Source organism: Penicillium cataractarum (genome assembly GCF_028827025.1).
Source record: "Penicillium cataractarum strain IBT 29864 chromosome Unknown utg000010l, whole genome shotgun sequence".
NCBI classification, from domain to species: Eukaryota; Fungi; Ascomycota; class Eurotiomycetes; order Eurotiales; family Aspergillaceae; genus Penicillium; species Penicillium cataractarum.
The window spans coordinates 1857176-1884331 of NW_026622746.1; the positions used below are offsets into that span (position 1 = coordinate 1857176).

Genomic DNA, 27156 nt, shown 5'->3' on the forward strand with positions numbered 1-27156 from the left:
TTTCCGATTGTGAGTCGGTACCTGTTTTGCCATATATATGGTGTAGTTCCTAATTTCAGTGTCTGTCTTGTTTTGTCCTCTTATATTCTGTCATTTTATAGCTTTCCCCCCGGCCACCTATAATTATATGTTACTGACATAAGAGAAGCGACATAACTCTCTTAGAAAAAGCTCGAAGTAAGAACCCAGCAAGTTCAGTGAATAGATTATAAGCAGTAGCATCGTTATGAACCGAAGAAGTTCGCTCTCATGACTTTTTCTATCGCCTCATATGGCTCTCTAATAGATTTACAAATGCTTTGCATGAATCCACCCGCAATGAGGGCGTCGAGCTGTCTCTGATGGCTTGTATTCTGTGAGATTGCCTCATCAACTGTGTGAATTTCGGCCACGTCACCTTTAAAATATTGTAGGAACCTACTGTGGAGTAAATGTCTGATCGTGTGTTTCCAGAATTTGCTCAGGTTACCTTTAAAGCAGTCCGAGGAAATGCATTGGTTACTGCGAGTAAATGCATATTGTATTTGGAACATTGTAAAGTACCTTTGGCGCCTCAATCTGATAATAAGTGAGTCACATCAAAATTTAATCATGTAGCATCCTCTGTCATAATAATCAATTTGTTAATGACATCAAACTGATCGAATGAATAAATTTCACTTGTAGGGTTCCCACATCCTGAAAAGGTAATATGGTGGAAGCTATTGCCGATAGAAACCGGCCCTTCTCTGGCCGTAGTAGCCGCGTCATAAAACATTAGTATGTTAGCAAACTATGTGATATTGTGTAAATAATTGCAAGGAAGCCTATTTAAAGTTAAAACTTAGATGGTGTTTCATCATGATGTAAGTATTATGCTGTAGGTATTATCTCGTGGCTGCGGTGATGTTGAATACGTGAGAATTTCCCTTGCTTAGGCGAGATACACCTTGAAAAAACTTCAATGACGTGAATCTGCCGCCGCGCGCTTATTTCAATGCTTGAGTGCCGCTATGAAGGAGGGTTAAGAGTAATTAAATTAATACGTCAGACCCGGATATAGTGCCGGAACATTGTTTATCAAATGACATTCTTTCTATAATAAGGCCCCCTTTTTGCTCCGTACATGAATTACGGTGAAGTATATTCTTGTTCCCGAAAGAAATAGACAAGAGCTATTTTCATATACTGGTCCTTCCAACCTGCCTAGGTACGGGATATCACAATCCCAATGAATTTATATGGGGATAAATGCACAATGTGACGTAATACACCCACCTAAGCAGTCGCGAATACTAGAGCTACCTCGCTACTAGAAGTTTCAAGGCGGAAGATAATAGGCCATGAATATTTCTAAAAGGCTAGCGCCATTTTCTTTATCTTTCTATCGGCTTCGCATACCTACCACCTGAGTATTCTGGCCTTAACGTTAGGTTAAATAGATTGCGCTCGCACGAGAGACCGTAAAGGACCTCATGGATATATCATTTTTTCGTAATTATCTCCGTCATCATCTTATTCTCATTAGCCAATTACTATCTAGTCCGGGCTTATAGATATGGCTGGCCTGTTATAAAAAGCGCGGGTACTTTTAACTTAGCGAGAAATAATATCTGCCACTAAACTTGAGCCCTGCAGAGCCCGAAGAATGAAAGTGCCCACACTTCAAACATTAGTCCCCGTAAATATTATTTCTGACCGAAGGTTTACTTTCATACGAGAGTGCAACTATGAAATTAAGTTAAGTGTACCTAGAGGACTTCCATTATGTCATGTAAACCGAAAGCTTCCTTCCGATGACCGAAGTCTGACTTTCATAAATCCGAAAGAAACTATGGAAAAAGCTAAAGCCTTTATCATGAGACATGGATAAAAAAGAGTTGATTCCTGGATCTCACTTCGTGTATTTTTCAGTGGCTCGAACATCACTTAATATCTGAACATATCATGCTACATGCAGATTCCCTATGCCTGATTTCATATACTTTGTGTTCGAAGGAAATAAAGAGCGGCGCTTCAAGATTCGTCCTGAAGTTTTCAACAGTACTTTTCTCTATTCGTTATGTGATGCCCACAGGCCTAATATATTATTCTTACTCTTCTTTCTCGAAAGGTACCAGAAAGGCAGGTTCAAGTCAGCCATACTAGAGAGGACCATTGTTCGACAGTGGTCTAGATTGCTGCATTTATGGCATGTGATTTATTGCCAGGGTCTGGAAAAGGTTCTATGTTGTGTGTGTCGCTAAAAAATAAGGCGCCACCTATGACGGGTTTGACTTTAGGTTCGGATTGCCCACAGCTTCAGGGTCCGGATATGATAGCCTAAAAATATCTCATTGATTCGGTGCTAGCCTATGGCTTATGATCTGTTGTATAGAGATGAATGACTATAGTTATGTATCTCTTTCTCAATATCGCCATAGCATCATAGACCTACCAGTGTCATCAAAATATTTCAATTCAAGTGTGCTCCCCAGGTCTCGAGTCACTTTTCCCGTAACCCCGCAGTGAGATCCCCCCTCCTCCGCTTTCACAAACACGAGCTAGATACGAGATGGCGTTGTGACACCTCCCAACCACGCATGCGATGTCTCACCTGTTCGCGACTTCTTCAAACTTATCAGATTCATGTCGAAAGGTGTCTCAAAGCACCCATCAACGGATTGTTTGCTATTGGTACATAATCTCTGGCCCGGCTTGAGTTTAAACTCCAGAGTCGCCTGATGCACTCGAATAATCGGCAATGGAATTTAAGTTCAGGTAAAAACTTCCTATTGGAAACCTGCTCATATCCACAAGGTTGGTACCACGGCATGGTTTGTCATGTTTTACTTGCTGGAATTGACCCGCCGATTCGACCTCTAATGTTGTTATGTCTGCACCCAAATCGTTCGTGGTCGATATACAGACCGTCACATTATAAATACGTCCCCAACCTCTATCTGGGAAGGCGAAATTAGATGGCCGTAGCATGCCTTTTAACCCAGACTTGAAAAAATATTTGATTGTGATACAATGCGTCTCGGGCGATTTCTCTTGGGGCTTTGCCTTGCCCTTACGGTCTCGCTCGCTGCCCATGATCATGATCATGATCATGACCACGACGACGATCATGACCATGGCCATGGCCACTGCCGACCACCCAAATCTACCACTCCCCTGTCTGTTCCGTGTATTGTTGGGGGATCACCTTGCCCATTCGGCTCCCAATGCACGCAGACAATGACTTGTCACGGGCTCTGTATATCGGTCCCTACTCTTCCTCCTCAAATTCCATGCACGGTCGGTGCTTCGACAGGTTGTTCAACAGGCTCAACCTGTACTCCAACTATGAGTTGTCCTCCGGCTGGTGGCGGGTTCTGTGGCGGCGCTTGCATCTCTGTTCCAACTTCAACTCCGTTGGTGCCATGCACAATGGGCGGTGCTTGCCCTACTGGGTCGACCTGTACTCCGACTGTGGCTTGCCCCACTCCATCAAGTTGTGGTGGGCTCTGTATCGCGACCCCAACAAATCTGCCGAGTATTCCTTGCATATTGGGAGCATTAAATGCCTGTCCCACAGGCCAGATCTGTACACAGACAGAGACATGCAGCGGACTCTGCATCACTACAGCGGTACCAACCCCGACCGCTACTTCCTGAAACAGATGATCATGTAGAGAGCTAAGTGAGAGGAAAGCGATATGATTAAATACGATGGCCTGCACCGGTATTAACTTAACAACAATTTGTATTTAGCGGGTGGAAGTGAAAGTTAAACATCTAAGCTTTGTTACTCGAGGTCTATTTTCCCACTCTGTTATCAATATATCCGCGGATAGAATATTGACGGAAAAAAGGCTACAAAATGTGACCTAAATTGCGATAGTGTCTATCGATTTCTCCATAATAAATAGTACACACTAAAAGTATGCTAATATAGAATACACCTTAAAACATATCATTGGCATTGCAAGCCTCTCTGTAGGCAGTTATTGCAGTCGCTTGGCTATATGCTTATCTCCCGAACTACGTCACAGGATGGATGAGCGTACCAGCACGTATCGAAATGAAACATATACTTTAAATCTGAGCGCCCAGAATTGCACAGTGGACTTTTCGTCTCTTATAGCTGAGATGGAGGTTTGACGACAGCGTATATGCCTCAGCCTTGCTTGTCACCGCGATGATGATGAGCATAAACTCCTACAAGGTCCCTGCTAGTTCCCAAAAATCTTGATATTGAGCTATGATCTATGTCCAGTCGCGGAGTGACAATCCCCAGGAAGCTAATTTAGCCAGCTGATAGACAGGAGTTACCCCTACAAAATGTTTCTCAAACATGACGTCACTATATCTTAACCCGCTGCATCACCTGCCTTCATTATAGCGGAGGCAGAAATTTGCATCGAAGATAATCCAGTCTCAAATTAATTGCAGGTACCGGGAACCAAAGAGCCACCGCCAGAGAGTGAAACGGTTTTCTCATCGAGCCAGGTGTTGGCAGAAGATGATTTGTCGTAAGTAAGAGTATATCCGCCGCTCTTGACATTTGTAACAGATGTGTCAGTGTCGGTGAAATTGTAGACACAAGTATCAGCAGTGAGAGTCCAGGTAGAGGTTGAATCTAAGCTGACTCCGATATAGTAGGTTCCGTATCCAGAGTAAGCAGTCCCAGTCCAGGAGGAAGAGTCGGTCAGGGACCAGCTAATGAGTGACTCATTATAGGCAACCAAGTCACCAGTGAGAGTGCTATCGGACACTATGATATAGGCCTCGGCCGGGGATAGGGCGTTATTGTCAGAATACCCTGCATAGTAGTCAAACTCTTGTGTGACTTGCGAGTAGTTTGCAACGACGAGGATTCCAGACTCGGTTGTAATGACCACATCGTCAAGAGTAGCATCGGCGATGACGTTACCAAACCACAATGCAGGTATATCTTCGTTAAGAAGGTCGATGGTTGATGAGCTAATACTCAGGCTCGCGCCAGAATACCTCTCAGATGAGGAAAAAATGACAAATCCAGCTAGCAAGCCTGCATATAGGGTACTATCCGAGATAGTCGCAGTCTGATCACCATCCATGAAAAGGATAGCGAGTTTTCTGCCCATCCAGTGACATTTGTGGCTGTAATTTCTCCAAGGGCGTAGAAGATACCACTGCCAATACCCGCGGTATGTGCCACAGAGTCTTCAACAGTCACATAGCCAGCCGGGCTATCACCGGCGAACGACGAACAACGGTTTCCACCAGAATAGTGACGTACACCGGTCGCAATAATCGTTCCGTTACCGGATGCATAGAGTCCATGCGCAGCTGGGCCAGAACTATAGAGCCATGCCCCATCAATGTGAACGACAGTCTCAGATCCATAGGCGTAGATATTGGCGGCGCCATTATGGGTCGTCACGTTGATGTCGGTAATATAGGAAATAGATGTATTTTGAATGTTCACTGCCGCGTTTAAGCCCCAAAAGCTAGCCTCCCAAAGATTGGTCGAATACCCGTGCTTCACAATAGTATCATCGGTGAGGTTCACATCCGCGCCAGCTGTGATGATCATCACAGACGTGTCATTGGCAGTGGCGCTCAAAGTCTCGTCATCGATTGAGGTGCTTTCAGAACTTCCCGAGTACTCAACAGTGGCTTCCAAATCTTGCTGCAAATATAAAACAACGGTGATGTCCCAGTCGGCCACAAGAGCGTTATCGGCGGCATCAGCGGTGAGATCCATAGTCAGGCTAGGATCACCTGTCAAAGTTAAGCCATAGCCGAATTGGAGGCATGGCATCAACGAAAGGAGGACTCCGATAGCGACCATAATTGTTTGATTGACTGAGTGGATGATTGTTAAATACCCAGAGCGTGAAATCTGACCGATGGAAACCTGAAGGTTCTTTTAGGGACTTTATAAGGTGTCGAGCGACGAACGGACCATTTATCAGCCCATCATGAATGAAGAGTATGCGAATTACTGAGCTACACCTTCACTAGGCCTCTCTATTCACATGCATGAGAAGAATGGTTTCCAAGTGGAGCCGATTACTGCAAGATGGGGCCGAAAGTAGGTTGTTCACTCGATGTTACTCCCGGGGCCCTGGTTATACGTACACTTCATATATTTTACTTTCTTGGCGCGCCGATGTCTCCAGTACCTAAATATTGAGATATTTTCAAGCATCAGGGAGGAGACATGATGATATGAAGTTAGTGTAACTATCCTTTGGGTTTCTCGCACATTTTGGGCTCGGGGTTGTGGGGGAGGCTTGTATACTAGTTTACCTAGCTACGTGTGGGCCACAACCGATCGTCTACCTACGCTAAGATAACGGATGTCAACAACGACCCCTGCAGGCGAGACGAGGGAAAATGACGGCCCGGATGATGATGCGCAATTCAAACGTGATATTTCTTTTAGAAGGATTTACGGAGGTAAGGAGGGCTAGACGTTTAACAATGGTATCAGTCTTGCGAGTGGGCTCGAATTAAGGTAGGACAAGTAAGCCAGAACCTGGGGGTCGGAACGCTCGATGTGGCCGTTTTGAATTTCTCCCGCACTTGTGTCAACAATATGTTCAAAATGTAAAGATGACTTATCATTACAGGGATTTGAACGGTTGAAAGGGATCATGCCATTATAAATTCATATCTGATGTAGTTCGTTGCGATATGTATGATCATAATTCTAACGAAGAGAAAGATTATTGGCAGGACATGAAGGCTATTTTTCTTGTTCTTAATGTTGTTGCTGGCTATGGTAAGCCGGAATTTGACTCGGACCTCCAGAGCAGACTATACACAGAACGTGGAAAGCACTCCTTTGATCTCTATCCTTTTCCGGTTTCTGTTTCTTCAAGTGCCTTGGGTTACTATCACATAATAGAAATATAGTGCATGGAAATTCTACGGGCAGACGCTCTACCTAGGCTAAATAACAGTAGAACTTATAGAGCTTTACTTTACTTTGATAATAAGGAGTGGATCCCCACGCTGCTGAATAGACATAATGCGCTTCTCAATTAATCCACGTGAATAATTGTTCATTTCTACGGCTAATTATGTATTGGCCTCTTTAACCAGAGCCCTTGATTGAATTTCTGTCGGTATTCTAGCCGCTTAGCTAAATAATGATGGATTGTTTTATCTAGGGATACTGGAATAGAAAAGGAAAACATAGCCGCGAAATTTAGAAGGAACCTTGCGCATTATTTGAAAACCCCGGGAACCCCACTTAAACACAGATATACCGTCTCGTTTTTGGCTAAGGTCAGTGGAGAGATGTAGCAGTAAGACCTGGCCAGAAGGTTATACTATATAGACGAAAACCCCGTTTAGCCACGCAAATACTCAGTGGCCGCTGTGGCTTTTACAGGCCGTACAAATACTGTGCTGTGATGGATTGAATAAGAAATTCTATTCTGAAACAATGCGAGAAACAACCTGGACATCGGAAACTCGAAATATTGCAGCAGGGGAGATAGGAGCCATCGTGAAACTCTTGCTTGAACATTCTGTTGAGGGCCATGATCCATTGATACTCAATAGATTCATAGTCGCGACTTTCAAGATCAATCAAAATAAAACAAATAGGATGGTATTTCTTTTCTTAGTTGCACCATGGTGTCGTCAGCGTGGCGTTCTTGGTGAAGCTTTCGGACTGAGGGACCACATGGGATTTCTAAACTTAATATATAGTGGATCTGCCAGGAGAAAAGCTCTTTAAATACAGTTCTGGATTGGTTCAATCGCAGACCGGTAAGAACAGGCGCCCAGTGCGGCATAAAGGAGTTCTAGGGGGAACAATCCGGTTCTTGACAGAGCCCTCTAGACGAACTAGCAACTCCACCATTGTTTTAGGTATGAGCCAACCATTCCTATGTTGGTTAGCGTAGAGAACCTTCGAGCAGGCTCTCGGCATTCGTATTGCTCTGTGACTGTCTGTGTAGTGCAATAATAAGCTTGAATATTTCGAGCCTATGTTCGCTTAAAACTATGTACTCCACATTCCGACAGCTTTGAAATATTATTACTGTAGCACTATATACAGTATCCGTAGAAGACCCACATCGCTTACAGTTATACCCACGGTGGTGCGGTCATCACGGTCTTGGGATAGTGACAATTTCAAGTGTTCTAACTGAAGATCTTGCTATGCAATGAAGTCTTTATGCTCGGGGAGAAAGTCACTGTTAGCAGGTCCTACTGTTGAGCCATGGTCCCGTATTTTCTACCAGAAATAGGAAAATAACTCGGCAAGATCTAGGTAGTATGAATCATCTCTTCGGCAGGAGCGAAAGCGTGTAACGCATGCCTTCTTCTTTACAAAAAAAAGGGCAGCGTTTCGGTCGGAATCTTTAATCAAAAAGAATAGCTCAACAACTCAGATATATTTTAAATGAAACGTTATGCTACTTTATAGGTTCGATAGATATCCGCTTCAAAACTATCACAACGGTGCTGGCTGACCCAAATTCATGCGCCTAAATCGGTGCTATCAATTTACTGATGGTGAGCATTTCTCCTCATCTAGACATCCTTGATCCACTACAGCATCTAATGTACAATGATTGCCTACATATTCTGCGGGACTCAACTGACCGGTACGTTTTATTGATACTACCTGTATTTGCGGCCTGTGGTCTAGATCTCAACACTTGGTGTTTATTCACTTTCCTTGCATATATATAAAGGCTCGAAACTAACCTCTCTAAATGAGTATGTGCCATTCCATTCTTTCCTTATACATTCATTCGCTCCGTTACTCTATTTAGCATATTACTAGAGGTATCCTGGCTCGCTACCTAAACATTTACATTCCTTCCTTTCTAATTCATTCCATTCAAAATGCCTCGCCTATCCAGTGTGGTATATGCAGCTGGCTGCATCGCAGGGCTCGTCGGGCAGATATCTGCTCTGCCTGGACGGCCGTCTGTCTCCGTTGGCCTTCGTGGTAGTTCGATCTCTCCTACCACGATTGGCAGCTCATCTACTGCTCCGAGCTCATCAGTCACATCTTGGTCTGCAACGGCTACCGCCACTGAAGCAGCTATTACCATTAGCTCTACCACCTCCATAGTATCGGATGTCTACATCACCGCCACCGCCACAGATGAAAACGCCGTCGTTGTTGAGGCAACTGGCGTTGCTTATCTGACAGATGTCACGATATACAAGACTGGTGACAGCTCCGACGACGACGATTCGTCTTTTACCATCTTAAACGCGGCCGTTGGTGTTAAGACCTACGGTACCCTTTACATGTATAGCAGCACCATCGCCACCGATGGCGGTAGTGCCAATGGGCTTCACACATACGAGGACGGCGCTGATGTCTACCTCTACGATGTCACGGTCTCTGCTTCCGGTGATGGTGCCCACGGCATCTCTACTGCCGGTGGGTATATCTACGGAGAAAACCTTGTCATCACCACTGAGGACCAGCGAGGCTCTGCTATTGCTACAGATAACGGCGGTGGCACTATTGTTGTTGATACGGCCACTGTTTATACCTATGGCAGCAAGTCCGCTCTCGTCTACTCCACTGGTAATATCACCGTCAGCAGTCTCACCGGCTCTGCCTCTGTTGCTCCCGCCTGCGTTATCGATGACTCAAACTCTTTCACTCTTGTTGATCCCGACATCAGCTCTGGTACTGAAGAATACGGTGTGTTCCAAATTGTCTCCACTGGTAGTACCAACAGTGATGTCGCCTATGCCTATGTCACTGGTGGATCCATCGCCGAGATATATGGCACATATGGTCTGATCGACGTTGGGAATATCGAGGCCATTGTTTTCCTTGACGATGTCTCCGTCACTACGGAGTCTCCGAGGATATACTTACCACGGCTCCACTCGTCAAGGACGACTGTGCCGAACCTCACCATTCACCCGAAAGGCCTGCGAAGTAGACTCCTGCCTAAAATGGACCACTTAATACTTACTACTCGAATACTTCTCGTCTTGAAGAGTCTCCTCCCAAGGCTGGCTACCCCGGATCTTGCTATCATAGACACCAGTATATTAAAGACAGCGAAAGTAAGAGTATTCATCCGGAACCGTGCTTTTCTAAAATCGAAACCTTTATCGACCCTTTAATGAGGGGGTGTGCGGTGTCTCTCTGTGGAATACCTAGGAATACGATCACTTAAGAGCTTCATGATGCTACCTCCTCTAGCTCTTGCCACGAGCTATTAATAATGAGTGGTTATACGTGTTCTCGCTACACAAAAAAGTAGCTGGTTAGCACCTAAGACTCTTACGCTGATACTTGCTACTCCCCTGCTATATCTAATCCTGTTTTAAGGATAGAGAAAGCCTTGATTCACGCTATCGGTAACGTAGAGAATCAGGGTTAGGTAACGAATATATTATTCTTAGCGTTTCTGGTATAACTTATACTAGTTACGAGATAAAGCTTAACCGAACCCTTAGTTATCTACCTACCGTTAAAGACCTAAAAACTAGCCTCGTTCTCTTACGAGCCGAATTTAATATTAATCTACGCCTTAGCTTAGTTAAGGAAGTTGTCAACATATGGATGTTGTGGGGTCACATGACGAAAGACCCACTCATATAACCCCTCTCTACATCTAGATCTTCTCTATAAGATCTATCAGATTGATCCTCAACGATCTCGCATTGAATTGCCTACCTAGGCAGGAGACTATTTAACACTCCACTTTCTTACTGTTTCATTTGATCTTTTACTATGTTTCTAAGATATAAATACTGCCATGTTTCCTAGCTAAATTGAATCAAGTTTATCATCCCTTTTGATCTCTCTTCTAGATCGGTGGTACTCTTCCACAATCGTGGTGCTTCTCCTTCATAGAAGCGCGCACGACCGATAGACTCATAACCGTGTATTCAGACACTACATTGAGTATTTACCCACCTTTATGCACACTATCTTCTTGTGTGTATAACCACGACTTTATGGTCACCGCCTAAAGTCCGACAGAAGTTATGAAATATCTTAAACGAACTACTAAATTTAAGCGCGAAAGACTCTAGAACTAGGGATCTAGCCTAGATCTAATCGTCCCTAACGAGTCCTCGGAGTTTATAGCTCAAAAGTGGCCGGACGGGATTCTTGATATAGTACTGATGACTCGACCCTATTGACCTCGACTACTCGGTCGTTTGGTCATGCGTCCTCCCGTTTACACCTGTATAGATTGCTCTGCAGGTTTGATGGTTCTTTCCAGGACTAGCGCTTCTTTGTCTTGTAGACCTATTTAGGTCTTTCTCTTCTTCCTTTTCTTCTTCTTCTCTAGATCCATCTTTATCATTATGTCTAGATAGAGACAATCGATTCAGATCTCCTTTTCCTGCTTCCTTGCGCTGGTGTCGATGACACCATCAAGTACCTATAGATAGGTAGACTATCTAAGTTATATTTAATCCGAAGATTATAGGAGCTCTAGACCTTATAGAGAAGATTTAGGGTCTGCTAATTAAGCTTACTCCTCCACGCGGTAACCTATCGCTTAAAGCTAGTAGTAAGCACGTTCGTTATATCGGATATATAACGCTTCTCTCCGCTATCTTAACGATATATATTCTGGTTATGACTTAGGCTTCGCTTCCTAGAAGGGAAGTGGTATACTCCTCGGCTTTATTCGCCCTAGCCACGATTATTTAAGTTACTATAGTAGGGCCTTTCTACCCGAAGGCACTAAAGGCTCTTTTTTTCGCGAGGGTTATCGAGATAGACCTACTGATTGTCTTAAGCACTAGTGCTACCTATATTGATGGTGTTATCGATACCTACGTAGAGGAAGTAGAAAAGAAGGGGAATCTGAATCGATATCTCTATCTAGACTATGATAAAGATAGATCTAGAGAAGAAGAAGGAAAAGAAGAAGAGAAAGGCCTAAATAGGTCTACAAGATAAAGAATAGCGTCGGTCCTGGAAAGAACCATTAAACCTATAGAGTAATCTATGTAGGTATAAACGGGAGGAAGTATGACTAAACGACTGAGTAGTCAAGGTTAATAGAGTCGAGTTATCATATATCTTCTCCGTGACCTCCTTTGGATTTCTAATCGCGGGAAGGACCCTTTCGACTGGTTAGTTCTTTGAAACGAGTACTCTCTTAGTCACCTTAATCATGGTTAGTCGGTAGGTAGCTACTCTTACTCGCTAAAGAGCCGTCGAATATATTTGTATATAGTTACTGTCGGACTTTAGGCGGTGACCATAAAGTCGTGGTTATACACACAAGACGATAGTGTGCATAAAGGTAAATACTCAATGTAGTGTCTGAATACACGGTTATGAGTCTATCGGTCGTGCGCGCTTCTATGAAGGAGAAGCACCACGATTGTGGAAGAGTACCACCGATCTAGAAGAGAGATCAAAAGGGATGATAAACTTGATTCAATTTAGCTAGGAAACATAGCAGTATTTATATCTTGGAAACATAGTAAAAGATCACATGAGAAAGCATAGAGTATTGGAGTGTTAGATAGTCTCCTGCCTAGGTAGGCAATTCAATGTGAGTATGCAATTCCATGCAAGATCGTTGAGGATCAATTCGATAGATCTTATAAAGAAGAAGATCTAGATATAGAGAGCGGTTATATGAGTGGGTCTTTCGTCATGTGACCCCACAACATCCACATGTTGACAGTTACTTTAGATATTAGCCGCTATTCTTATCGACCAAAAAGTGGAATAGAACGCGAGATTAACGTCCGACTTCTTTAATATAGCGATATCTTTAAGGTTCTCTATAACACCAGAATCCTGGCCGACGGGACCGTTATTAACGGGTCGTCGGATATTAACGAGTCTAGTCTATACTCACTAGTAAATCTAGACCGATAGAGAAATATCCTAAGTCTATAGTGATTACTAGGTCTATTAATAGACCTAGAGTAATAACTCTCCGTCTAAACCGCTTACCTAGCGATAACACTATTAATAGCATTACTACTATGGTTAATAAGGCTAAACTGTCGAAGCCTAAGCTATAGGATCTCGTAGATCGAGTAGTATCCTACTTTATCCCGGTTATACTAGCATTGATAATTATCACCTTCGCTATCTAGGCTATAGTAGGTATTATAATTCGTGGATATAACGGACCCGAAGCTACAATTAAAGTAATTATCTACGCTATCACGGTGCTTATTATATCTTACCTCTACACTATCGGGCTAGCTATTCCTATAGTTATCGTGATATCGAGCGGAGTTACGGCGGAGAAAGGGATTATCTTTAAGTTAGTAGATACTATTGAAGTAGCTTATAAAACTTCTCACGTTATGTTCGATAAAACCGGTACCCTAACTCGGGGCAAGCTTTCTATTATTATAGAGAACTACGATAACGTAGGAAGCCTCTCGCTTCTTCTTAGGCTTATCGAAAACAGTCTATACCCAGTCTCCGTTTCTGTGGCTACCTATCTTAAGGATGCTAGTGTTACGGCTTCTACTATTCCTAAGGCTAAGAGCCTTACTAGTATAGGTGTTAAGACTACCTTTAGTGGCCGGAAACTTCGATTAGGTAATTCTCGCTAGCTGAATTTATCGGAAAATGAACTTATTAAGCCGATACTTATTTAAGTGTACACTATATTCTACTTTGCTATTCACGATGCGTTATAGGTAGTCTATAGTCTCGAAGATAAGCTTCGACCTAACGCTACTAGGACAATTGAGAGCTTACAGAAGCGTGGTATCTCGGTCTATATCGTTTCTGGTGACGACAATGGAGCTATTTAGTCTCTGGCGTCTAAGCTTGATGTTCCTAGCGGTAATATAAGTTCTCAAAGCTCGCCCGCCGACAAGAAGGACTATATTTAGACGCTCCTTAGTACTGGCACAGATCGTGAGGTCCCGGTTATCCTATTCTGTAGCGACGGTACTAATGATGCAGTTACTCTCGCATAGGCTACTTTAGGCGTCCACATGAACGAAGGCACGGATATCGCGCAATCCGCCGCGGATATGGTTATCATGCGGGACTTCCTAGCTAGTATCCGGACCATAATAGAGGCCAGTCTCATTTCTGTCAAGCGCATGAAGTTTAACTTTACATGGAGCTTCGTCTATAAAACCTTTGCAATTCTTCTCGCGGCGCGTGCTGTTATCAATACCAGAATTCCCCCGGCGTTTGCAGGGCTCGGGGAGTTAGTGAGTGTGTTGCCAGTTATTGCTGCTACACTGCTCCTGCGCTGGTGCAAGATCTAGGTATTGACCAACATCATTGCATGAGTGACCAACGGAGGATTCATACTCTCTCACCGATCTCCACATGGTTCCGTTGGTGGTTTGAAAAGTCAGATGCGGTAGCGCCCGTCATGCTTCATTTTGAATCATAGTCGTAGGACGCCGTAATTCTGTCATTATCGTTACTCCATTTACATCAAAGAGGCCCCATCCAAGATATAATCAAGAGAATTCATTTCGTTGTCTATAGGTCCTATCTGATAGATTATTCTCGTTAACCGATAAAGCTTTGATACCGAATCAGTCACAGAGGTTTCACTTCCGCTGTACACAGGCTCGATAGTATACATTCGCCGTATCACGGGCAGGCTTTCCGGCTGAACTATCTTTGATTGAGAATTTAAATTGATCTTTTCTGTGAAGTAAACATAGTCACAACCGTCTCGATTTTCTTTTGCTAATACATTTGGTTTGTTTACGCGGGGTTTGCTCTATGCGGAGTAGCCCCACTCCGAGCTCCGAATATGTGTGGTCCGATCCCGAAACTCATCAGCCTCATTGAGTCCGAAAGCTTACGAATAACAGGGAGCCTAGGTAGCGAATATATAAGATGTTTTCTTCACTGGCTTTTATCTAACAATTTCATCCGTCACTAAAAATCACCTTGAAACTTCCCAATTGAAACATACCACCGAGTTTTGATTTAAGCATAATCACCCTTCGAATGCCTACATCACAGCTGCCTTCTTACTGGGAGGAAGCCAACTTTAAGGCGTCGCTGGAAGATCCAGCGCAGGAATGTCTCCCAGTATATTCTGAAAGCATAAATGCCCAAGTGGCGCCAACCTCGTCTGAACAGTCCTCGCGACTCACGGTCTCCAAGATCAAATCAGCGATTTGGTCCTTCATAAAAGGCAAGCCCTACTTGTTACTCATTGTACACTGAGGGATTGAAGTTTGTTAACTCCATGAGTAGGAGACATATACAAGCACCACCCCGTATTCACGCAAGAGAGATACGTCAACGAGATGATGGAAGCGCAAAAGAAGACTGGTCCATCCCAACAACGAAGAACGACGGGCGTAAAAGGATCAAATTGGGAACCGCAGAAGCATTTAGCAGGAATCGCCCGACCAGTATAAACGCCATAATACGCGTGGGAATTGATTTTAAGATGGGCAGCTGAGGATATTACTGCACTCCGTTCCTTCTGGCGAAGAGCATGCTGGAATATTAAACTAATGAAAAATTGCTGTCATGATAAATTCGGGAAAGCCCCTACGATCTCAATCATAGAACTCTGATGTTGGAATGCTGGACTCTAGCCATAAGTCTCCTTGTAAGCCTACCGACTCGAGCCAAGCCATCCACTCAGGGTCCTGCGCAAGACCATTAAAGTTTTCAGGGCTTGAAACCCTCATGACCTCGTGATAATGCTCCTGTTGATGTGCCGTCACCTCTTCAGAGCTGTCCCGCGGAATGTGCTGTGTATGATTGAGAATCGAGTCAAGACTCTTTGAAAAGATCGACTGGGCCTGCTTGCAGATCTGGTAATTACTCTGCCCAGCCTCCGTCCAAGAACCGCAGCAGGATATTAAAATGCTTATGTCTTGAATTACACCGCTTCGGTTAATTCTTAGTTGTTCTGCAGGATGCTGTTCCTGTCGTAGAAGCTCCAAGACTAGAACACTGGTGCAAGGCATGGCATAGAACACAAGCTGCGACAGTGGTCAGAATTCCAAAGTTATTTTCTTTTCTTTGCTTTTTTTTTCAAGTGACGCTCGAATATCGAAACCTACCGCCCATTCAATATCTGCTCTATGACTGTGCAGTAGATCTCTTCGCCGTGTTGGGAGGAGGACAGTATTGACAATCTCGTGTGCCGTGGTTATCAACCTCTCGCGATTCAACTCGGTCGAACTAGCAAGTATAGTATGCAAAATAAATTCGGTGTAAAGACGCTCTAGCCATAGACTTTGCAGATTTATAGCAATATGAAGCTGACCTGCCCACTGTGACGCTTTGTTGTATTTCATGTGTGATGGAATTGACTGCCAGGTCGACTTCAATTTTCGTAGGACGCGTCTGAGGTTACAATTAGTATATATTTGATTTAATGTTAATTGCTTCGCTTACTGAGCTTTTGCCTCAATATCTGGCGTCACGGGTCCAAGTTTCAGCTCTAGGGCTTCTTCACGAAGCATACAAAGCATTAGCTGTACACGTTGGCGCGAGGCTGGATTTATGACTCGATCTTTACTCCAGCCGTCCGCATCCAAGTTCCCACGAGCCTTTAGAATGCTTTCGGGTGTATCCATAAGAACAGAGTCTGCGAGATCAAGGGGCATCTCGATCACACAAAAGTGGCGACTAAGCTGAACAGGCCTTTCCTCCAATTCACTATCAGTAAAGAGATTTCGTTCGACCGAAGTTCCTAGACCTTACCGTGACGTGAAGGTCGAGCACGCCTTATCATGATCATGCGCCCAAGCGATGGCTCTTTTGCGAGTCTCGGTCATATAGAATGGCATAGAAGTATCATTTTCGACTCCCCTATGGAAACCCAAGGCAAAAAAGACGGACGACATACTACCTATTAGCCGTAAAACATGGTACGAGTCGTCACCAAAGCACCATGTCGCAAATAGGATAGTAAGCATTCGGAACCATAGCGTAAGATCGTTGATAGCGCCTAGATTGTCGCAAAACAATTCGCACTGTATGCAAGCCTGAAAGGCTCGTTGCATTAATGTTTTCCGATCAGATTTCCAAGTCTCATGGGCAGATGAGCTGAATGATTTATCCTTTTCCCCACCGAGAAATATTCCAATTTGTGCGCAGTATATGCCAATCATATCCCAGCGCAAAGCCTGTGCAGATAATGCTGATTCCAATGCCGCTGCCGTAGGAGGAAAGCCTGGATGTGACGATGTTTGCTCGAATATTCTCTGCGACAGAGATCCAAGATCTAGAGCTGGACGATCACTCAACAGACTTTGCATGCTGTTGTGCGTGGCTTTCCACGCCAGCTTGACAAGTGGCGAATAAATACAAAGGTCCATCTCGAGAATTGAGAATTTTTCAAGGGGTTCGCCGATTTCGAAAGCAAGCTCCAGGATATCATCCAATAGTTTTGCCCCTTCCAAGATCCTTTGTTGATTATGCATGGAATTCTGAGGCAGGGCTACACTAGTCTTCGTCAAAGAGGTATATGAGCGTCGTGGGTGGGTAGCATCTGGGTCAGCGAAGGACATCAAATTGCTGTTCATATTAATCAGCTCGTAAGGGTTTGAGCCTGTTTCGGTAGACCTAGGAATCGCTCGCGCACGAAACCTTTCCCGCTCCGATTGGGGTGTGAGCCGTCTTGCCATCGGGGCTGGGTGGTAAAGGCACTGTTCCCCTGACAGCCCGCGTCGCGCACATCTCCCACATACTGGTCGACCATGATCACATCGAAGTTTAGACTTACGGCATGGCTCACACGCAGAAAGTTGGCCGTTTCGTCGGACTCGGTCGGTCATTTTGGATCGTCCTGACGTAGAAGGGGTGAACACCTGGACCTACCTATTCGTTTAAGGTTGGACCGGTGAGGTCCGAGGACCGTTGACTCGGAGCTCAGGCGGTCGGGGGCTAACTCAAGGTATAGGATATGATGATTGGTGGAAAAGGTATCATGGCTAAGCGACTTCCCTTTTAGCCAATCAAGATGAACCTAAAGAGAGTAAGGACAGGCATTATTATGTTTTACTTAAGATAAAAACATAGTAAACGAGGGGATGCGCAGTCGCAGTCTGGCAATAATGAATAATTCGAGGCACGAAAGAGATAGGTAACCGGAGAAGGAGTAAACCCATATAAAACCCCACCGGCACGAACAGGAAGAAGGTATATGATACCTACAAAAGGGCGAGTATTGCGAGTGCAAAAGGTAAAACTGAATGGGATAGAAGAAATGCGACCGTTAAAAAACACAAGAAATAAGCTGAACTGATTATATGGAACAAAGACTAGCAAAAACATGTGTGCAGCTTATATGTATCGTATATGCCCATGTTTATAACCATTTCCTCCTTGTACGAAAGGCCTTTCGCTACCTACAACTTTCTAAGTCGACGAACCAAACTAATTAAATAGTAAATCAAAAAACCAGAGATCGGACTAACCCAAAAAAACAGATACCGATAAAAGGAAAGCAAAGAATGACTGATTACATATCAGCTCATGCAACGTAATTTTCGGCGAACGAGGCCGCCTACTACTATCAAGAATTTCAAAATCGACCATCTCCACCAAAACATATTGATTGTTCTATTACTAAAGATTTTCATATAGACTCAGCTTGTGGCTAATTTCCTAACACTATGTACATCAGTCGAGCGCCTATAAGATGCTTCGTCCGCCGTCTCTTTTAGGTATTTCCACACCCTGTTCTCCTTGTCCTAACTATGCCGCTAAAGTCAAGCTTGACACCCTTTTTGCCTATGCTCCCTACTACGAAATTTAACCCCTAGCCTTTATATTCGACATTTCCACATGGCGCCCATGTCTGTACCTTTAGCTCACCCTAATAAGTACTAGTACTACACTATAACTATCCTTTACGAGGAAACTCGAGCTAGGCTGGCCTGAAAGATCAAATCTAATTCCAGGGTAGAAGTCCTGTCAGTGAGGCAAAGAACAGGCAATAATTCTACCATGTCAAGACTATTCCCTGAGAATCCCTCACGAGATCTCCGTGGAACACTCTATTTACCATGGAGTCTCCCGACGGGAACATCGAGATTCCCCTCTGTTTGATTTGAAACCAAATACCAGGACAACCCAGCAAATGCAAACACGACCCAAACAGAGACACGTATAACAGGAATAGGGGTCATGAACAAGGAACATGCATCTTGCATATCATGTGAGAAGGGGGAACATATGGCCGGGTAACCATCGATACGTCACCACCGATCAAAGGTCGGAGTATCACTGTCAGTAGAGACACTGCCAGTGAAGAAGACATCTTAACTTATCCCATCGGTGATTCAGACATGTATTGTGTGAGTGAAACTTGCCTTGTTGAAAACGAAAGAAAAAGACGCTTATGTTAAGTCACTGCGTAGCCATATTGTGGAGGGAAAGCCGTCCCTACCGATTCTGACGGACGCGAATATCGATGTACTATTTGCAACGGCAACTTTTATAAGGGAGGACATTAGGTGTGTTACAAATACCCTATCATGAGGTAAAATGCGGGATCTAACATGCTTCTACATTTTACATAGCTATGAGTGGAAATGCATAGATTTTTTGGGAAATAAGCATGTCGGGGAAAAGCAATAGCTTGGGCAAAGGCAACAATACAAGTTCCAGAGGTAGCTTTCGACTCTCAAGGAGTTTCTCCCTGACTACCGGAGAGCATGGGCCAAGAGGGATTTTGGAGATTATTCTAAATGACGAATCAACTCTGGAAATCGACTACAATCTCCTGAAATCTGCTGCTGCTAATCGATATCAGGGCCTTGATCTGATCGGCTTTGTCTGGCATCGCCTCGAAGGGAATTTCGTGGATGAAGAGCTCATGATGACCGTCGTTGGGAATGCCGAGCACGGGAGGGCAATTCTGGACCTTCTCTGGCAATGGACCGGCGATCTCCCAATAACCTCTGAAGTTCTTGATTGTTGCGGCCAACGAAGTGGACAACCCCTCGCAGGTGTCTCTTTTGCTAGAATACAATCCCACGGTGGAAATCACCCGGGCCGTCATGAACGCCGTAGCCACCACTGGATAGGTGCGATCTCTTGCCCAACTACAGCAGGGGTGGAGCATAGATGACTTGGCACGATTTATCCAGATTGCAAAGTTTTATGATGCAGCGAAAGCAGGAATCAAGTCGGAGGTCCAGAATCCTCTAGAAGCGGGCGTGAATCCTGATTTACCGAACATTCACGGAGCGACTCCTCTCCGGCAGGCTGCGGCCCGCGGACATGTTACAGTGGTTGAGATCCTCCTCACAACCGGTATGGTCGATGTCAATTCGCCCAATACTGAGCGTCAAAACCCAATATTTTTTCCGGCAGAGCATGGAATAGCTGTTGTAACTAACCTGTTGCTGAAACACGGGGCGAATCTTCATGTGCCAGACGTGAAAGGGAACACGCCAATAGTTATCATTGGCGAGAAAACATAATCAAGGTGATACCTTGTCCATAATGGAGAAATGGAAAGGTAATCAATCTGCACAAGGATGAATGATCAGCACGTCCATGGCGGCAGATTATGATTTCTTAATACGGTAGTGGTACAGTAGCACGCTAATCTAGATTCATGCCGCCTGCCTAGTTGCTAAGGGCATTTAGATCCCCTTGTGTTAACATCCATCAATGAAACCCATCAAAGTATTTATTATGAACAGTAACGCAGAGCCACTCCGTACAAAGTCTTCTCTATAGCACTAGGCATCCTTCATCTTCCGCCCCTCCGAGGATATAGATAGTCGCGCCTTCCACTCCTCCACCAACCCCGCATAATCCCTCGGCTGATGCGGAACAAACAAACCTTCCCACCACGACCCCTTCCTCGCAGTCCTCAAGCCCAAATCCCCAAGCAAGAGATCCAAATATGGCATGACCTCAAAGACAAAGTCCGCAGTCCGCACCCCATGGCCCGCCGGGGAGCGCAGCGAACAGAACTCTGTGTGTAGTGCTGTCTCGCTAATTATTGACTCCTTGTCTTGATGATGATGGTGAAGCTCGGAGCCGTGGTTAAGATAGACGAGCGCCCACAGGGCTTGCACTTCGGCAACCAAGGGTGTGTTGAACGTGGTTACGGTCCCTAGGAAGGCGATGCTATGGTCGTCCCATAGTCTTGGTGGGACAATGAAGCGCGCGAGACGGAAGGGGTGCAGAACGGTTTCACTAGTGTGTATTTGACCTTCCGCATCGTTCGTGTGGTAGGTCCTGCTCTCTGGCCCTGTGTGGAGCATGGGAAGACGCGTGTGTATGTCCTCGCGGGCCTGCCTAATGAGCTCCTGATCAATTGGGTCCGCAGCCCACGGGAAGCCTATCTCGTGTTCGGTTCCATCCGGCAAGAACCGAATACCTGGAGACACTTTCCAGCCTGTGCACAGGATGAGTGCTCTCGTGTCCAGCCTGTCGCCGCCGGTAGACAGAACAACCCTATAAGGCTCTAGCCGCTCAACATCGGCAATATGCACCTTCACCAGTCCCTGCCGGATCAATCTAAAGATATCACCCGGGAAATTGATAATACTGACGGCGGTCCCCATCCAGATAGGATTAAACCAGGGTCTTAGCTTTGCCGTCTCCTCATGGTCGCTGTATCGATTGACCCGAACCATATCCCACTCCAGGCAGGTCCAGAACAGACGCACAATAATACAGCCGAGCCATGTCCCATGTAAGAAGTTGCGTATCGGGTGGCTAACCCACACACAGGGGCTGAACCAGCCCAAGGCACGCACGAGAGGGAGGCTTTCGAGGAGAAGCTTGAAGGGCGAGAACACAGCGGCCGGACTCACCCAGGCAGGCCCAGTCCCTGACGCTCTAATAACCCAGTTGACACGGTGTCCCTTTGATGCGCAGGCGTAGACGGTGTCCCACGCGGATTTGCTTCCGCCGAGTATCGTTATTGGTGTGTGATCGTCGCGGGCACCTTCGTGTTGGTCGCCTGTGTTGTCATTTCTGGGTTTAGCGAAGAGGGTGTCTTGGTAAAGGGCAAATTCTTTTGCGTGGAACAATGGCGCGCCGAAGGATTGCTGACCAGAGAATGTAGGAATACGCGGCTGCGAGGTAAGGCCCGTAGCGAGTATCAGTTTCCGCGTCCGTATAGTATTGCTCTTCTCGTGTCCTAGTTTCTTTGTTGTTGTGCATTTAATGATCCATTCTTTCCCCCTCCATTATCTCCCTCGCAGTATTCCACGCTGTCAACCTTGTAGTTCAACTTAATTCTATCGAGGATCCCGAAGTGGGCAGCGTACGCTTTCAGATATTCATGCATCGCTCTGCCTGACATATGCTCACCGGGTTTAACTAAACTGGGAACGTTGTCCCTCATAGGAAAGTCACTATATTCGTATGATCCCAGTAGGTTATTCGTCCTGAGTTCCGCATATAAGCGTTCCTCAGCCCAGACACCCCCCACTGAAGCGGCGGAATCCAGAACCACCAGATTGACACTGGGATCGAGCGCGAGTGCTGATTTGGCGGCCGCGAGACCGTGCCAACCTGTCGCGATCAATGTTTAATTGTGGTTAGCTGCAGAACCTCCTGATTAACATATAGGGTAAAAGAGTCTAAGGACACGGGAGGGAGGAATTTACCAGCACCAATTATGGCCAGGTCAGCTATTTGCGTTTCCATTATCGTCACTGTACTGGACCTAATCGCTGGGTTTTCACTCCACTTAAAAGGTCCTTAAGTGGTATTCGTTGAAATGAGTACTTTGGTAGCTTCATAGGTAAGTGTCGGTTTGTTATTAAAGAAGAGAGGCAGGGTGTCAGCCATTTCCACTGTCCTTATATATGTGGTACTCGGCTTAAGGCGCCCAGTCCCCAGCCACCAGGGTAGGGTCTCAGCCGTGCTAATGCCTGGCCTAACAGTGACAGCGGCATTGAATACGACGCTAGCAGAACACGGACCGAACGCCAAGGCAGTTAGTATGGTACTTTACGTAAGTTCTGCATTTTGGAGAAGTTGCATGGCCAGCTTCAACACATTCAATAATGTAACTGCCCCTTAGTACAGGCCGTGGTAAACGGTAGAAGGGCGTTTTAATGGGAGACGCTTCTGGCGCCCCGCCTGCCGTCTGTCAGAAAACGTAATTAATGTAAGAATCTGTCAACATATATCCGTATGTGGGTACGATACGCCGTAGTTGCTTAGCGAGTATAGTAAATGCGTGCATAAGCCTCCGCACCAATCAGATAATATATCTGATTGACCGATACGCAATCTACGATGGCGATTATCAACTCTCACGTCAGACAGAAAGATTAATAAGTTTCCTCATACTCTTGCATGCCCCCATAACTATTTCGATAATTGTTAGTCTTTTTCTGTCATGCTCTACTATTTACCTATCTGTCTAATACTGCCGAACCCCCTTTCTTGTGGATCATTAGTATTCCACAATCATCGCTCTTTCATTAGATCGCACGACCCTTTCGATCTTCGAATAAAAAGGAATGAACTATCTCTTCACAATCGTAGATCTACGACTAGATTGCACGACCCCGAACGTGCACGAAGGATTCGTGGACACCTAAGGATTTATGCACGCCGTCTAAATCTGACAGGATCTCATACGTAAAGTTTAGAAAAAATATATACTCACCCTCTAAACTTAGTAGTAATACTATATCCTGGTGTCTCCACGGACCCGGAGAGGGTGAAGCAACGACAAGAATACAACGAACATCTTGAGGAGATACTTCGTGAAGTTGACGGTTAGGTTATGAGCAGCAGTGGCCACAAAAACAATTTACTTCTTTCCCTAATCCCTACCGGTCCTGTAATGCTTAGCATGGGTGATAATTAATGATCTCCCTTATATCAATGTGGCTTTTGGGCTTGCCTGGAAGGAAAGTTTAGTTGAAATTTCTAACGCTGGATAGACTATCAATGACTTCGCACGAAACCTCTTCAATAATGAATAGTACAATATACTATCATCCAGAGGTAGCCCACATTGTAAAGTAGCCGCTGTTTCCTATCACCGCACTAATACTTCTGATTCCCTTTCCCTTGAGTGCCACCTTATTATGCGTCAAGAAGTGCTGGATCCCGTTGCCGTTAGGGCTCCCTAGAAGCGCCCAGAAAGGTTTGGGATGTTGATTGGTATCGCTGGGATACCATGTCTGGACGGAATTGACATCGACGTTGGTAAATGCGTCAAGAAGGATGGACTGGGTGTCCTCGTTGTCGATCTCGCGGCGCCAGAACGACTAGATGCCCGAGTAGTCCGCTTGCAACGGATCTTTTTCCCATTCCGGTTTCTCCGTCAGCAAGGTCCTTTTCCACAGCTCCCAGGCAACTGTCGAGAACTGCCAGGGCACAGGCGGGTCACCACGATTGTTGGCATTGGCCAGAAAGACGCCCTGGCTGACGCTAACGGTGTTGATGAAGTCGGCGATGGGGTCATCCTTGGGGCCTACTATAGAGATGGCCAAGTACTCGCGGTCAGGACTGTATCCTGCATCTTGAAGTATACTTCGGATAGCCCTCACGGGTTGCGCTCGGTGCAGGGATTTGATACTGAAGAAATCATCGAAGTTACACGGGTTGGATGGTCGATGTCGGTAGCGAAGTGTGTGCACAATTTCCAATTGTAGCACCAGTGGTCACAGGAAACAGTGGAAAAGTTGAACTCTGCCCGCAGTCGCACCAAATTGTTGGACTGTACCACGGAGCCCCATCTGCCAGGCAATCAGGGATGGACGTACTCGACTTGATTGTTGTCCTCGAGGGGTTCGAGGAGCTGGCACTTGTTTCTAGAGGAACCGAGGAACTGAGCCCAGTTTTCAATTACGGGCTGCTTGTGATTGATGCAGAGCCCCGGAGGGTACTTACGCCACCAGGCGCAGCTATACCTGATGTGCCAAGAGGGTAGAACATGGGAAAATCCTCCCCGTCGGCCACATTACCCCAACCGCACAGTTTTGTGCAAGCTTCGACATTGGAGGATGTGGTTCTGCCTGTCGCACTACATTCCGAGAATGTCGAGTAGCAAGTGGTGGAACAAGATACGGTCGATATGGGAATTGTTGCTGCGTTACAAATGACACTGCAATCGCTGACTGTGGCTGGCGCGGCGCAAGATGAAGTTGAAGTTGATCGTTCCGAAGGTGGCCGGCTTGAAGACTGGGTGGACTGATTATCCGGGTCCGTTTCTTGAGCAAGGGTTTCAATCTCATTCTGAAGGTCCTCGAGGTTCGATTTGACGTCGTTCACAATGTTGTTCTTGTCATTTTTTGTGATATCATTTACCGAACAAAGGGTGCTATCCAAGAGATCAAACAAGGGCGAGAAGGCGCTGCCGCCGGAGAGGTCCCTCTTTATACGTTTCCTTCTCGTGCTCTTACAACAACTTGAGCTCGGATCGGGTTTGAGCTTGTTCAGGAGGCCCTCAATATCTGGACGAATATTTTCGATAGCATGAATAACACCTGTAGCCTCGGCGGCGTAAGGGTGCTCGACCCAAGAGTTGATTATGCGACTAAGGCCAACAAGCCCGACTGACACGTGGCTAATACTCGACTGGGACACCGCACCTGTTGGTGCGATGGTTCCTAGCGTAGCTGAAGGGGATATAATAGGTCCGCCAGAGATGATCAGAGTAAAGGTAGTCAGACCATTAATAGCAGTTTTAGGCCTGTAACGATGGGCCCAGGGGAAAGAGTATATCCCGATTTGCTAAAAATGTCGGATGAATGGTGCTCCATTCCTCGAGTATCGGAGTTTGAGAAGCTAATAGTGGGTCTGAGAGGAATAGACGGAAGCGGGCTAGCTCCAGGTCCGATAGGTACAGAAGACTCGATTCTACTACCCACGGAAGGAGAAGAGCTTAACAAAGACGGGGGGCTCTAGTAAGCTTCAGGTAAGGTTAAGGATCTAACTCCAGTTTTTTATAGAATCGGCGAGCCCGCGGGAATATGACTAGAAGAGCTAGTTCCTGTGCTAATAAAATTCAGCAAAGTTAACCAGCTCTCACCCGATTCCAAAGGTACAGAGGAGATGTTTCCACTTGACGAATATGAGGATGAGGGCTAGGGTGAAGAGCAGGGTGAAGTCCCTTCCATTGAATTAGCATTCATGGGTCTTAAAAAATAGTGAGTTCTATTACCAGAAGGACTGGCCGAGGATGTACGAAAGTGAAGAAACAGGAAAAGGGTACCGAAGGCCGGAATAAGTGAAGAGAGGATAGCGGTTAACCGAGAGATCGAGTCGATCCCTACCAAAGAATAATGCAAATAAAGTGCTATATATAAAACGACAAAATGCTAGTAGGGTGTATAAGAGTATAAGCGTCTAGTCCGGGCCGCCGGAATTCAGATTTTCCCGTAGCTAATACGGCATCACAGTGTCTAGGGGTAACTTGTGGATGCTAATGTTGAGGTTTACTTATCGAAACTAAACGTTGAAATACTTCTATTACTACCGTTTCTAATAAACCCACACTCTATTAGCTCACTATCTCACCCCTTATAATAAAGTTGTACGGCTCGATATTCTCTTATAAAGAGTTTATGTATATCCACGTAAAAGTGTGATGGGAAAATGGGCCAGAGCGTTGAACTAGTGGACTCGGGCTAGTGAGTTAAATTTACTCTAAGGGAGCATAACCTAGTCACTTTCTGACTTCACTGCCAAAAAATGCTCGCGAAACCTTCGTAAGTCTTAGTGAGTCCTAACGGCTACGTTGCGATCGCTGTTTAAGCAAAGTCTTCAACGCTGTCCAAATCAAACGGATCTTCAAAACTCTCTCTACAGTACTGCCATAGACGCCCCACATTCACTCTTCGTACAGTCTTCCTATCGACCCATCGTAAATTTACTTGATTCTACCTCTAATCTTCACATCACTGCCAATATCATCTTGTACTTAAGCCGTTATCATGAAATCTATCATTTCCCTCGTCGTGCTAGCTAGCGTCTCTTTAGCCCAGAATCCATCATCGGCCTTCCTACTGCTAGCTATACGGTCACCAAAGGCGGTAACGTGACTATCTAGGTTCAACGCCCTGTATGATACGCTTCTGAAACGTGAAAGGCAAAAGCGAAATAAACCTAACGCGTGTATCAGAGCTCCTTGACTGCCTCTGCAGAGATTACTATTATAATTGGGGTTTCCTCCTATGCAACTACTCCGTGTCAGCCCGCAGACGAGGTTATAGGCACCATTCTCTACCAGGGCCCTTTCGACCCGTAGTCCCACGAATCGAGCTAGCCTCCGTATCAGAACTTTACGGTCACGCTTCCTAACTTATTCGTAACTAGTAATGCGTAGA

General features: G+C 45.4%; 10 protein-coding genes across 10 annotated transcripts; 6 read left to right on the top strand and 4 right to left on the bottom strand.

Annotated features, from left to right (window-relative positions):
* Positions 1 to 3188: 3188 nt before the first annotated feature.
* N7496_012755 (uncharacterized protein) lies at positions 3189 to 3638 on the top strand (the record flags this gene model as incomplete). The annotated part of the gene is made up of 1 exon (XM_056705668.1): positions 3189 to 3638. The coding sequence occupies one exon, from the start codon at positions 3189 to 3191 to the stop codon at positions 3636 to 3638; it is 450 nt and encodes a 149-aa protein (XP_056549566.1).
* A 750-nt stretch (positions 3639 to 4388) lies between these two features.
* On the bottom strand, positions 4389 to 5782 carry N7496_012756 (uncharacterized protein; the record flags this gene model as incomplete). Its single annotated transcript, XM_056705669.1, has 2 exons — positions 4389 to 5030; positions 5228 to 5782. The coding sequence occupies 2 exons, from the start codon at positions 5780 to 5782 to the stop codon at positions 4389 to 4391; spliced, it is 1197 nt and encodes a 398-aa protein (XP_056549567.1).
* A 3023-nt stretch (positions 5783 to 8805) lies between these two features.
* Positions 8806 to 10059, top strand: N7496_012757 (uncharacterized protein; the record flags this gene model as incomplete). The annotated part of the gene is made up of 1 exon (XM_056705670.1): positions 8806 to 10059. One exon carries the CDS (start codon positions 8806 to 8808, stop codon positions 10057 to 10059), a length of 1254 nt encoding a protein of 417 aa, XP_056549568.1.
* A 2623-nt stretch (positions 10060 to 12682) lies between these two features.
* N7496_012758 (ATPase P-type K/Mg/Cd/Cu/Zn/Na/Ca/Na/H-transporter) lies at positions 12683 to 13695 on the top strand (the record flags this gene model as incomplete). Its single annotated transcript, XM_056705671.1, has 3 exons — positions 12683 to 12778; positions 13021 to 13477; positions 13583 to 13695. Coding segments are annotated over 3 exons (666 nt in total), but the record flags the coding sequence as incomplete, so codon positions are not given.
* Positions 13696 to 13881: 186 nt separating this feature from the next.
* On the top strand, positions 13882 to 14163 carry N7496_012759 (uncharacterized protein; the record flags this gene model as incomplete). Its single annotated transcript, XM_056705672.1, has 1 exon — positions 13882 to 14163. The coding sequence occupies one exon, from the start codon at positions 13882 to 13884 to the stop codon at positions 14161 to 14163; it is 282 nt and encodes a 93-aa protein (XP_056549570.1).
* A 703-nt stretch (positions 14164 to 14866) lies between these two features.
* On the top strand, positions 14867 to 15329 carry N7496_012760 (uncharacterized protein; the record flags this gene model as incomplete). The annotated part of the gene is made up of 2 exons (XM_056705673.1): positions 14867 to 15069; positions 15119 to 15329. 2 exons carry the CDS (start codon positions 14867 to 14869, stop codon positions 15327 to 15329), a joined length of 414 nt encoding a protein of 137 aa, XP_056549571.1.
* A 100-nt stretch (positions 15330 to 15429) lies between these two features.
* On the bottom strand, positions 15430 to 16491 carry N7496_012761 (uncharacterized protein; the record flags this gene model as incomplete). The annotated part of the gene is made up of 3 exons (XM_056705674.1): positions 15430 to 15861; positions 15943 to 16228; positions 16280 to 16491. 3 exons carry the CDS (start codon positions 16489 to 16491, stop codon positions 15430 to 15432), a joined length of 930 nt encoding a protein of 309 aa, XP_056549572.1.
* Positions 16492 to 19179: 2688 nt separating this feature from the next.
* On the top strand, positions 19180 to 20319 carry N7496_012762 (ankyrin repeat domain-containing protein; the record flags this gene model as incomplete). The annotated part of the gene is made up of 3 exons (XM_056705675.1): positions 19180 to 19188; positions 19647 to 19799; positions 19984 to 20319. The coding sequence occupies 3 exons, from the start codon at positions 19180 to 19182 to the stop codon at positions 20317 to 20319; spliced, it is 498 nt and encodes a 165-aa protein (XP_056549573.1).
* Positions 20320 to 20583: 264 nt separating this feature from the next.
* On the bottom strand, positions 20584 to 22510 carry N7496_012763 (monooxygenase; the record flags this gene model as incomplete). The annotated part of the gene is made up of 3 exons (XM_056705676.1): positions 20584 to 22005; positions 22071 to 22375; positions 22471 to 22510. The coding sequence occupies 3 exons, from the start codon at positions 22508 to 22510 to the stop codon at positions 20584 to 20586; spliced, it is 1767 nt and encodes a 588-aa protein (XP_056549574.1).
* A 1307-nt stretch (positions 22511 to 23817) lies between these two features.
* On the bottom strand, positions 23818 to 25958 carry N7496_012764 (uncharacterized protein; the record flags this gene model as incomplete). Its single annotated transcript, XM_056705677.1, has 5 exons — positions 23818 to 24093; positions 24184 to 24403; positions 24592 to 24656; positions 24719 to 25561; positions 25860 to 25958. The coding sequence occupies 5 exons, from the start codon at positions 25956 to 25958 to the stop codon at positions 23818 to 23820; spliced, it is 1503 nt and encodes a 500-aa protein (XP_056549575.1).
* Positions 25959 to 27156: the final 1198 nt, after the last annotated feature.